At 50.8% G+C, this 13,133-nt stretch overlaps 1 protein-coding gene across 1 annotated transcript in view; it reads left to right on the forward strand.

The window, feature by feature from the left end:
- The first annotated feature begins 12,473 nt into the window (after positions 1–12,473).
- Positions 12,474–13,133, forward strand: part of CTC1 (CST telomere replication complex component 1) — a 158,280-nt gene continuing 157,620 nt past the window's right edge. Inside the window, exon 1 of the mRNA XM_069216790.1 lies at positions 12,474–12,618. Within this exon, the coding sequence (XP_069072891.1) occupies positions 12,583–12,618 (36 nt within the window). The 5' untranslated portion in view covers positions 12,474–12,582. The remainder of the gene's footprint in view (positions 12,619–13,133) is intronic.

Here is a 13,133-nt window from a genome sequence, read left to right on the forward strand (position 1 = left end):
GGGAGTGCAAAGCCACAGTCTCTCAAGTCTCTACAGTGGGTGGGTTGCCCACTGTTCAATCCTGGGGAGTGCAAAGCCACAGTCTCTCAAGTTGATGCAGGTCCATACTGGTACTGGGGGGTGACTGGTGCCCAGACTGGATGAGTCTCCCCGTGAAAGCTAGTGTCCTGTCACTGTCCCAGCTGCACATGGGATAAGGATGCCTGATGTGGTGGGCCATTCATTCCTACCCAGTGCATTGCCCTGTTCAGCGGTGCTTTGCCATGGCGGTCTTTGCCCTGTTCAGCGGTGCTTTGCCATGGCGGTTCAGGACTGTTCAGCGGTGCTTTGCCATGGCGGTCTTTGCCCTGTTCAGCAGTGCTTTGACATGGCGGTCTTTGCCCTGTTCAGCGGTGCTTTGACATGGCGGTTCTGGACTGTTCAGCAGTGCTTTGCCATGGCGGTCTTTGCCCTGTTCAGCGGTGCTTTGACATGGGGGTTCAGGACTGTTCAGCGGTGCTTTGCCATGGCGGTCTTTGCCCTGTTCAGCGGTGCTTTGCCATGGCGGTTCAGGACTGTTCAGCGGTGCTTTGCCATGGCGGTCTTTGCCCTGTTCAGCGGTGCTTTGACATGGGGGTTCAGGACTGTTCAGCGGTGCTTTGCCTTGGCGGTCTTTGCCCTGTTCAGCAGTGCTTTGCCATGGCGGTTCAGGACTGTTCAGCGGTGCTTTGCCATGGCGGTCTTTGCCCTGTTCAGCGGTGCTTTGCCATGGCGGTCTTTGCCCTGTTCAGCGGTGCTTTGACATGGCGGTCTTTGCCCTGTTCAGCGGTGCTGGTTCTGGACTGTTCAGCAGTGCTTTGCCATGGCGGTCTTTGCCCTGTTCAGCGGTGCTTTGACATGGGGGTTCAGGACTGTTCAGCGGTGCTTTGACATGGCGGTCTTTGCGCTGTTCAGCGGTGCTGGTTCTGGACTGTTCAGCAATGCTTTGCCATTGCGGTCTTTGCCCTGTTCAGCGGTGCTTTGACATGGGGGTTCAGGACTGTTCAGCGGTGCTTTGCCATGGCGGTCTTTGCCCTGTTCAGCGGTGCTTTGACATAGCGGTTCTGATACGGACATTGGTGTGTGGCATGACGATTTCCACACTGGACATTGCTGTGTGGCATGACGATTTCCACACTGGACATTGGTGTGTGGCATGACGATCTCCATACTGGACATTGGTGTGTGGCATGACGATTTCCACACTGGACATTGGTGTGTGGCATGACGATCTCCATACTGGACATTGGTGTGTGGCATGACGATTTCCATACTGGACATTGGTGTGTGGCATGACGATCTCCATACTGGACATTGGTGTGTGGCATGACGATTTCCACACTGGACATTGGTGTGTGGCATGACGTTCCATCATTGCTCAGCGGGGCTGTGGCATCCTGGCCCCACCTGGGCTGTGACTGCGGCGGTGGTCTCTGGACCAGTGACGATACTTGGGCCCTCCTGGGCTGTGTCTTGTGTGGTGGTCTCAGGACCAGTGACGATACTTGGGCCCTCCTGGGCTGTGTCTTGTGCGGTGGTCTCAGGACCAGTGACAATACTTGGGCCCTCCTGGGCTGTGTCTTGTGCGGTGGTCTCAGGACCAGTGACGATACTTGGGCCCTCCTGGGCTGTGTCTTGTGCGGTGGTCTCTGGACCAGTGACGATACTTGGGCCCTCCTGGGCACTGACTCTGGCGGTGGTCTCTGGACCAGTGACGATACTTGGGCCCTCCCGGGCACTGACTCTGGCGGTGGTCTCTGGACCAGTGACGATACTTGGGCCCTCCTGGGCACTGACTCTGGCGGTGGTCTCTGGACCAGTGACGACGGTGCTGGCGGTTGTGTCTGGACCGCTGGAAATGATGGCACACTTCTCCGCCGTGACACTCAGGCTGGGCAGACTTCCTCTGGACCTTCCCCACCTTTTTTGGAGTTACAGCTGACTCACCAATCGCCTTCGATCCCATTTCACTTGTTGTCCCACCAGGAGTCTTGACACGGTCCTGTCGTCTACTCTCCAATTTCGGAGCCTTTACAGGGGGTGGGCTGCCAGTGCCTTGGCTCCGGGTCCTACTGCCTGCCCTGGTGGACGGTGCACTCCAAAAACCTGGAACACGCACCACTGGTACTGGAGACTTTTTGGCTGAGGCGCTACGACGGGACTGATGAATTGGAGGGGGGGGTGGGGGCAAAAAGGTCAATTTGACAGAGGGACAGTTTCTGACGAACACTGGGATGGGTAGCTGGAGGGGGTCTGGGAGTGGAGGAAGAGGAGGTGGTTGTAGGAGGTGTCACTTTAGCTGTTTTGGGTGCAGGTGTAGGTACTGGAGGCTGTCGTGAGGTGGATGGATGTTGGGTGATTGATTGCCGGCATTTGGGTACTTTGGAAGGGGGCGTCACAGACACACTGGGAGAGGACACAGGGGACGTGTAAATGGCAGTGGAGGTGGTGAGTGCTGGTGAGCGGCGTGTGGTGCTGGGTGTCCTGGTGCGAGTCCTAGTGCCTGTAGATGTGGTGCATGCAGGTTTGTGTGTAGACGACACTGGGAGGGAGGAGGGAGAAGAGGAGGAGGGGGACACAGTGGATGTTGCTGTGTCTGTATGGGTGTGGTGCTTGTGTGAGTGCCTGTGGGATGTGTGGTGCCTATGTTTGCCTGAGCTACTTTTGTGTGTTGACTTGTGTGCATTCTGGTCTGTAGGTGTGCTTGGGATGGGCTGGGGTACAGGGGATTGGGTCTGGGTGGAGGAAGTTGGAGGGGGGAGGCTGGACACAGGGACAATTGCTGCCATCAGTGCTGAGGCCAGAGATTGCAGGGTTCGCTGAAGGACAGCCTGACCAGAATGAATGCCCTCCGGGAATGCATTACCGTGTTGCAACGCCCTTTCTACACCCTGGATGGCATTCACAATGGTAGACTGCCCAACAGTGAGTGACCTGAGGAGGTCAATGGCCTCCTCACTGAGGGCAGCAGGGGTGACTGGGGCAGGGCCTGAGGTGCCTGGGGTGAAGGTGATGCCCACCCTCCTGGGTGAGCGGGCACGGGTCGAACGCTGAGGGGCTGCTGGGAGGGCGGTGCTGGTAGGGGGGTGGCGGCTGTACCTGTAGAAGTGGGGCACACAGATGGTGCCGCCGCCACAGGGGAGCTCACATCGGCGGACGAGACTGTGTCGCTGTTTGGTGATCCGGTGGCCGACGTGAAGCTCCCCTCGCCCTCCGTCCCACTGGTGTATTCAGAGTCTATGGTGTGGCCCTCCATGGCCATGTGGGATGCAGCTCCCTCGTGCTCCGGTGCCACTGTACCTCCGCCTGTTGATGCTGATGTATAAAAGGACAGGGAGAGCAGGAAAAGGGGGGGAGACAGAACAACGAGAGTTTTAGTGCATGGCATACTGCTACCGTTGGCGGACAAGACAGACGCAGCAGCCCCATGCACAATGCCGCGCTCCTGCCCTCTGCACATGCAATTTCTGGGATATGGCCTACATGGCAATGGTCGAAATCTGCGCACATGGATGCCACAGGGGCAACTATACCTCAACTTGCTAATTCACTAAGTTGGGGTAGAGTGCCACATGGCCTACATTACGGAGGGGCCTTGCCTACCTAACTCGCCCTGGCCTAGGGACACCCACAGCCCACCTCTCCCGCCCAGACACCTCCACTGCACGCAAAGTACGCAGAATGAGGTTGTACTCACCCCCTTGTGTCTGCTGTGATGTCCTTAAGCGCCCATCCAACTCCGGGTAGGCCACCGCAAGGATCCGGAACATCAGGGGGGTCATGGTACGACGGGCACCCCTCCCACGTTGGGAGGCCATCCCCAGCTGAGCCTCCGCCGTCTTCTTGCTGCAGCGGCGAATGTCCTCCCATCTCTTCCGGCAGTGGGTGCCCCGTCTCTGGTGTGCCTCCAGGGTCCGGACCTCCTTGGCGATGGCACGCCAAATGTCCCTCTTCTGGTGGGCGCTGACCTAAATGACATGCACAAGGGAAGAGGAACAGTCATTACCAATTGCACCATCAATGTGTGTGGCCCCCTCCATACTCTGACCATGTGGCCCATTTATTCCCATGCTTTACTGTAGTATGACTTCTGCCCCCTTCCCTCTTCCACCCAGCCCTGTCCACCAGGCCTAGCCCCTACAACGTGCTCCCTGTGTACTAACCTGTTGGTATGGAGGACCGTAGAGTAGCATGTACTGGGGGAGGACCCCATCCACAAGTTTCTCCAACTCCTGTGCAGTGAAGGCAGGGGCCCTTTCCCCAGATGCAGCAGCCATCGTCGCTTCCAGACCGAGGTCACAGCAGCACTAGCAGTGTAGGTCCTCTCCTGTCGAAGGTCAGGTATCTAGTGATTGAACAGATATAAAATGGTGGTGACGTCCGCGGCGGGCCGCATCATCACCGCCGGCGCACCTGTTCATTGGCTCCTGGGACCCATAGGGTCCAATGTTAACCAATGCAGCATTGCGCCGCGCTCTACGACCGCCTACCGCGACGGTGTGCAACGCCAGCGCTGTTACCCCACAATCCCATTGTCCCAGTTTAAAGGTCAGGCAGCCGCCATTTCAGGGGCCCACATGGATTCATTTTCAACTGCATCACACATACTGAGGCCTACACTCAACACACATACAGGAAGGGTTTTGTGTCTGGTGTAGTCTTGTGTGTAACTGTGGGTACATACCTGGAGGAATAGTGACTGTTTCTTCGCTGTTGTCCTTCTTAGGCACCGTCAGCAGGGACATATGAGAAGATGGCGGAATCCTCCGGTGTACCGACCGCTGGTGGACCTGTTGACAATGGAAGAGAGACATTTAATCGTGACCTACCGGTTTGAATGTGCTACAATCCAGGAACTATGTACCCAGTTGGAAGCAGACCTAATGTCACCAATCCGCCATCCGACTGGAATCCCCCCTGACGTGCAGGTGCTGTCAGTGCTCCATTTCCTTGCAAGTGGGTCTTTTCAAACAACAGTGGCCATGGCATCAGGGATGTCCCAGCCTATGTTTTCCAACGTCTTGTCCAGAGTGTTGTCTGCCCTGCTGAAACACGTAAGGAGATACATCATTTTCCCTCAGGTGGAGGATTTGCCTACAGTGAAAGGTGACTTCTATGCGCTTGGACATATCCCCAACGTCATAGGTGCCATTGATGGGACCCATGTAGCTCTGCCACCCCCGCAGGAGTGAACAGGTGTACAGGAACAGGAAGAGTTATCATTCAATGAATGTCCGATGGTCTGTTTGGCAGACCAGTACATCTCGCAGGTAAATGCTATGTTCCCTGGCTCTGTGCATGACGCCTACATCCTGAGGAATAGCAGTATCCCTGATATGATGGGTCAACTCCAGAGGCACCGTGTATGGCTATTGGGGGTCTCTGGTTACCCCAACCTTTCCTGGCTATTGACCCCAGTGAGGAATCCCAGGACCAGGGCAGAGGAACGCTACAATGAGGCCCATGGGCGGACTAGGAGGGTTATCGAGCGCACCTTCGGCCTCCTGAAGGCCAGGTTCAGGTGCCTCCATATGACAGGTAGATCCCTATTCTACTCACCGAAGAAGGTGTGCGACTTCATCATCGCCTGCTCCATGCTCCATAACTTGGCATTGCGACGCCAGGTGCCTTTTCTACAGGAGGATGATCCAGATGATGGTGTTGTGGCAGCTGTGGAGCCTGTGGACAGTGATGAGGATGAAGCTGAGGAAGACAAAAACGACAACAGGGAGTCAGTCATACAGCAATATTTCCAGTGAGACACAGGTGAGAACATTTTCATTTTTACCATTACATAAACTTTCACACATCTACCTCTATCCTGTACTGACATTTCACTCACTATTTGTTAACTGAGTTGTCCCCTTCCATTTCAGTTTCACAAATGTGGTAACCTACGTGTCAACTGTTTGCATCCTTGAAGGGCTTGTGATGTGTGACATAGGTATGTTAGCCTTCCAATGGGTAACCCATTATGAAACTGTAATTGATAATACAGATTTACGAATCATAGACTGACTCCATTTTTTTTTAGTGTTTCAAGGGTGTTTATTTAAGTGTAAAAAAATGAAGGGGGGTTGTAAAATGGTGATGGGTGATGGTGGAGGAATGTCCATGGCAGAGTCCAGTCTATTAGTCTCACAGGTACATTGCACATCTGGGCATTGGAAGTGGAGCTAGGTCAGTTCCGATTTGGGCAGGGTAACAAAGTGGGACAGTGGGGGTACAAACAGGGTGGTTTTATTTCCTGGCGGGGTCTTGCCATCTTGCTCTGTCCTGTTCCTGGATCTCAGGGCCCGCTTGCGTGGTGGTTGTCCGTCTGCAGGGGATGGGGTGCTGGTGTGGTGGTCCTGTGGTGGGGCGTCCTGTCCACTAGCGCCGGCGGAGGTGGTGGGCATTCCATTGTCGTGGCTAGTGTCAGGGGCCCCTTGGAGTGCCACGGTGTCCCTCAAGGTCTTTTGAATGTCCGTCAGCACCCATACGATGGTGCCCAGGGCGGAGCCGATTGTCCTGAGCTCCTCCCTGAACCCCAAATATTGTTCCTCCTGCAGCTTGTCCAGGACCGTGGCCATCGTCTCCTGGGAGTGGTGGTATGCTCCCATGATGGAGGAGAGGGCTTTGTTGAGAGTTGGTTCCCTTGGCCTGTCCTCCCTCTGTCGCACAGCAGCCCTCCCAGTTCCCCTGTGTTCCTGTGCCTCCGTCCCCTGGACCGTGTGCCCACTACCACTGCCCCCAGGTCCCTGTTGTTGTTGGGGTGGTGGGTTAGCCTGGGTGCCCTGTAGTGGTGGACACACCGCAGATTGACCTGTCCTGGGTAGGGAGGTTTGGGCCCGCTGGGTGGGTGCTGTGCTGGTGTTACCAGAGGGGGTAAGCTCGGTGTTGGGTTGTGTCTGGGCAAGGGGAACCGACTGTCCTGAGGCCCACGATGGTCCGGGCTGATCATCAAGATCCAGTGGGGCAGAGCTGCTGTCGTCACTGTGGGCCTCTTCTGGGGGTGGAGTGGTGTTGTCTGGACCCTCTGGTGTGGTGACGTTCCTTCGGGTTCCTGCGGGGGTATAAGTACATGATTATTGCATGTGTGTGTTTCATGGTGTGCAATGGTTGGGTGTGCGTGAACCCCAGTGCAGGCATTCCTGTGTGGGGGCTTGTGTGCTGATGGTTGGGGGGTGTTGTGGGTCTGTGCAGTGGGCATGCTTTGGTGATGGGTGTCCATGCTTAGTTATGTCATGCAGGTCTTGGGGTTGGGATGGGTGGTTGGTGTCATGGGTAGATAGGTGAGGATTTGGGGTGATAGGGGAGGGTGTGATGGTGGGGGTGTGTGATATCATGCAGGTAGGGTGGGGGTTATGATGGTTAAGATTAGACTTACCAGTGTCCGTTCCTCCAACGACTCCTCCGAGGCCCTCAGGATGCAAGATGGACAAGACTTGCTCCTCCCATGTTGTTAGTTGAGGGGGAGGAGGTGGGGGTCCGCCGCCAGTCCGCTGTACCGCGATGTGGTGCCTGGATACCGTGAAACGCACCTTTCCCCGTAGGTCGTTCCACCTCTTCCTGATGTCCTCCCTATTTCTTGGGTGCTGTCCCACAGCGTTGACCCTGTCCACTATTCTTTGCCATAGCTCCATCTTCCTGGCTATGGATGTGTGCTGTACCTGTGAGCCAAATAGCTGTGGCTCTACCCGTACGATTTCCTCCACCATGACCCTGAGCTCCTCCTCTGAGAAGCGGGGGTGTCTTTGGCGTGACATGGGGTGGTGTGTGTGATGTGTGGGGTGGTGTATGTGTTAATGAGTGTGGTGAGTGTAGTGGTATGTGGTGTTTTGTGCCTGGATGTTGCGTGGGTGATGGTGTTGTGTGCCTCTGTGTGATGGGGTTGTCTGTTCTGTGCTATCTCTCTGGCCTTCGTTCGTGAATTGTGGTCGTAGGGGTTTGTGGGTGATGTGGGTGTGTGTTTTATATAGTATTGGGTGTGTGGGAGTGGTGTGTGTATGTGTATCAGGTGTGTGTATTTGGAATTGTCCAATGTGGCGGTGTTTTGGAGATGTGTGTGTATTTTGAGCGCGGCGGTGTGTACCGCCAATGGAATACTGCGGTTGAAAGACCGCTGTGTGGATTCGTGGGTCGTAATGGCATGGGTGTGTTTCTGTTGGCGTGGAGGTGGAGGATGTGTTTCCGCCAGTTTATCGCTTACCTTTGGTGTGGCGGTATTGTGCGGGTGTCTGAATTTCGGCGGATTCCGTGATGTGTGTCATAATAGCTGTGGCGGTCTACCGCGGCCGCGGCGGTGTATTGGCGGTCTTCTGCACGGCGGTAAGCACCTTATACCGCCAATGTTGTAATGACCACCTAAGCCTTCAGGGAGAATTCAAAGCATTGTCTTGTAATGCACATCATTCCTGTTTGAGCTACCACAAAGACTTACAATTAGCGCCTCTCTGCTCTTTAAGGAGAAGCCTTAAAATTGTGCAAATGAGTTAGGCTTTGAGTTCCCTCTCTTTCAAGTTGAGGTAGAACCTGAATTTTACGCTGATTTTTAGTGTCATTTTTTGGTCTTGAATTTGTATTATTGTCATTTGTTTTTGATGTAAGTAATGTGTGTGCAGTGTCCAAATTTCTTTTATATGAGGTAACTGCTCACTTTTCTATTTGTTCTTCAGTGTGCGATAAATGTTCTCAATTACAATTTTTCTGGATAAATGCTATGCATTAATGCTACGGAGGGGTAATTGGTTTTGCCTTCTCATTGTAAATAATAACTTTTTCCAAGTTAATCACAGTTTTGGCTCTTGTTTCGTTTTTGCACTTTCTAAAAGTGGCATTTTCAAAATGACAATTTACAAACCAACTTTACCAAAAGATGTATACTTAAATTGTGAGTTCAGAGACACCAAGCTCCATATTTCTATCTGCCCCAAAGGGAATATGCACTTAAAAATCATTTAAGGGCAGCCCCCAAGTTAACCTATGAAGGAGATAGGCCTTGCAACAGTGAAAGCTGAGTTTAGTAGTATTTCACTGTTAGGGCATGTAAAACACACCAGCAAATGTCCCACCTTAACACACACTGCACCCTACCCATGAGGCTACCTAGGGCTTACCTTAGGGGTACTTTACATGCACAAAAAGGGAAGGTTTAGGCCTGCAAGTGGGTACACTTGCCAGGTCAAATTGACAGCTTAAAACTACAGTGGCAGGTCTAAGCCATGCTCACAGGGCTACTCATGGGGGTGGAACAATCAGTGCTGCAGGCCCACTAGTAGCATTTGATTTACAGGCCCTGGACACCGCTACTGCACTTTACTAGGGACCTACTAGTAAAGCAAATATGCCAATCAGAGATAAGCCAATTACCAGAGAATTTACACAGGAGCACTTGCATGTTAGCACTGTTTGGCAGTGGTAAAGGGCCCGGAGTGCAACAAATAGTGTCCAGCACACAGTCAAAACATGGGAAGCACAAGCAAAAAAGACAGGGGAAACCACACCAAGGATGCCACGTCTAACAATAATTAATTAAATAAAAAATTAACAAATATTAATTAATAATTACTTAATTGACTTCCACCCAACAACCCTACACACCCAGCAACCGACAACTAAAAAATAACTAACATATATAATTGTTACACAATTCACACAATTATTAACATATTAAATGTTTTATTATACATTAATAGTTCTTATTTTTTTAAGTATTATTCAATTAACTTCCCATTCTATACCATACAAATCTTGCAACCTGCAACTAAAATATAACTCAAATAAATCAGTACTTCAATAGTGTACATAATTAATATTCACTCCAATAATTCCTAATAAATGAATTGATTATTATGAATTAAATACTCACCCTACACCCCTACAAACCCTGCAGCCCAAACCTAAAATGTAACTAAAATAAATGACTACTACATAATTTAGATAATCAATAATGAATTAAATAATTAATAATAAATTAAAAATTGTTAATTACCTAATTAATTTCCTACTCTATACCATTACAATCATAGCTCCCTCACCTAAAATATAACTTTTGAAATCAGTATCTATGCCTTGTCAGCAGTAATAAGCACTCTATATATAGATATATATTCACTTAAAATACCAAAGGCTACAGGGACGTTATACTTAGGTTCACATTTTAAATGTACAAAACCATAGAAATTCACCTGTTAGACTTATCTCAAGCAACTATAACTCGTGCCCTAAGGTAACTATAACTCACACCCCTGCCATGCAGTTTTTTTGTCAGAACTTTTACTGCAAATATTACATTGATGGTATTGATGACATGATCAAAGATATCATGAGTGCTGTAATTTGTGGGGTAATTAGCAGTGCATGGCGAGGGTGCGATGTTGACAATGAAGGCCCCCGCGGTCCCAACCCTTTCTCTACCTCCTGTGCAAGCTGCCATTGCTAAAGCAGCTCCCTCTCTGCGAAAGCAGTTTTTTCTGTTTCCTTGCCTGCATCTCTGCGGGCAGGGAAACAGAGGAAACCTCCCCTCGCAGTGAGGGAGAGCTGTTTGACAGCTCTCCCTCACTGCGAGTGCAGCGTTTGCTCTCACTTGGTGGGAGCTGTCAAAGCTCCCGCCAAGTCAGAACAAACAGCTATTTGTCAGGGGTTGGCACCCGAGACATAGCAGGAACTGGCCCTGGAGTGGACGGTACCCAGGGCCATTATTGGCACAACAAGGGGGGACGTGTAGCCCCCCTCCATCTTTCAAATAGCCCTGGGAAGGTCGTGGTCCCCGGGGCTGCGTGAGGGGGCACGGGCCACTCCCCACTGTACTTCATTTGAGCCCCGGGGAGGTGGTGGTCCAAGGGGCTATGGCAGGCAGTCCCCCTGCACTGATTTTGAGTGGTAACCCAGGGAGGTGGCAGTGTTTTTGATTTGTGCCCAGGGGAGGTTGTGGTCTCCAGGGTTGCAGGGGGGTAATATCAATGCCACTGGGTCCTGGCCCATCCCCGGCCTCACAGAAACAAGTGCAGGAGCCGGTGCTTGGTTTTCTAAAAACATTTTGCCAAGATTTGCGGATCTGCCACGACTCTCAGTGAAAATTGTATAAAAATGCCTTTTTGTTCTGGGACCCCAGCACCAGAGCTAAGGGGTCAGGATGTCCCTACCCTAGCCCCTTTTGTTTTTTTTCATCTTGCTTTCTGGAACTCAGCTGAAGCTGAGCTCCAACATGACTGTTGTTGAAGTGTTGGCAGCCAATTGGATCTCAGTACAAGATCAGGGGGGGGTTGCAGAGCCTTTGCATCCCTATATATACAAATTAGTTTTTTTCTTTAATATTTGAAAAACTACTGAATGGAATTACACCACATAACAAAAAGGGCGCTTTCTGGACCAAGAGCTACCTTTCAGACAAATTTGGTGTAATTCTTTCCAGTGGTTTAGGCTGTAGACCTGTTCAAAATCCCTATGGGAATTAACAAAGAAAACACACCTTTTTTTACCCCTGCTTTTTCTCTGCCCCCAGGTCGACAGATCACCCTTGAAACTTGTCTAATCTGTAGAAATGTTGAACAAAATATGTAGAGCAAGTTGCCAAAACGGGTAGAGAAAATCAGATAGATTATATTTAATGCACAAACACCACTATTTCATATGCAAAATATAAAACCAAACACTTTCAGCTTTTGTGTTTGGCACTGAGGGCAATAGATGCCAATTCAATATAGTGATGCAGACCTGCCAACTCACAGTGGCACCGTGTCATATGATTTTGGCTCTCTTCACTTGCTCCTGTAGCAAGGAGCCAAAATCATGCTGTGGCAAACAAGAGGAGCTGGAAACCACTGAAAAGAGTGGGTTTCCAGCTCGTCTTTGGGGGCTATAAGCAGCTGAAATCCACTAGGTGTGAAAGCATGCCAGGTCATTGGCTGCCAGCCCCATCAAGCTTTAGTTTTTTGTTTTATTGGAGGGGGAGGAGGTCGATGGGGGAAAGGTACTGCAGCAGACGGGCCTCACAGGTAGTTCTCAGTATAAAGCCCACCCCCAAGCTGTGTCCCCTTCTCACACTGCAAATTTTATAAGTTGGCAAGTCTGATGATAAAGAGGTGTAGGAGATAAAGAAAGGCCCAGGCTGATTACTAAATGCTTCTTCATACATGCCAACATTTTATAACAGGAACATGAGAGAACTTGAGAAACAAATAGGCGGAATGTATTTTTCTCGTTGACTTCTAGTCAACCAGAGGCAATTTCAAGGAGGAGACAACTGAAATAAAAATGTTTTGGGGTTTAAAAATCCAGAATCTCCCGCCCGAATGGGGATCTATTGACATGTAAGAGACTTAGACACGAGAGAACTTCCTGGCATTACAACTCTTCTTAAGATTGCCACTATACTACAAGAATGTGGTAAGAACACGTGGTTGCCGTTTTTTCGCGCCCATTTGAGGCTGTCCTTTTTAGTCTTTCCTTTATTTCCGCACTTCTGCTCTCTCCGTGCAGCGCCGTGTGGCTGATTCGGTGCCCTGTCTGTGTGTCTGGTGCTGCCGTAGATGTTGGGAGACCCCTTTGGAATGGCGATGAAGTCAAACGCTCCTGCGCACAATGGCAGAGGCGAGGACAGCTGTACTGAATAGTGCGGTGAGTGGTGGGAAAGAACCGACTGCCGGTATCGGATTGCCCTTAGATTAGATGGTTTCCCGGGCTGAGCACAGGCAGATTCAGAGGCGGGAGCGGTGGAGGTGCAGTTGGTTTCCCCAACTTTACTGCCACCCGTGTTCCCAGGTCTGTGTTCCCTTCCCGGAAGTGGCCACTGCGGCCAAGGATGCAGTTTAGAAGCGCTTGTGTTTCTCTGTGTTCCGTGACCCGGAAGTGGAAGAGAGACTGCACGGTCTTGGTTTTAAAGTAAAAGTATTTAGTCCGTAAACGAACAGTAACAAAGTGTGAACTGGTCAAGCTGAATAAATTAAAGTTTATTGTTGTGGCTTTATTTTTGACCCTATATTAATTGTTTTTAATGCAATCGCTTAGTTTTTATTACGTTACCTATCTCCAGGGCAAACTGAAAGTATGCTAGATTAGTGGACCAAACTATCCATCAGGGTTGGAAAAACTGTGCAGCAAGAAAATGCAATCTATAACCATTAGTGTTTTGT

This window comes from Pleurodeles waltl, chromosome 12 (genome assembly GCF_031143425.1).
Source record: "Pleurodeles waltl isolate 20211129_DDA chromosome 12, aPleWal1.hap1.20221129, whole genome shotgun sequence".
Classification (NCBI taxonomy): Eukaryota; Metazoa; Chordata; class Amphibia; order Caudata; family Salamandridae; genus Pleurodeles; species Pleurodeles waltl.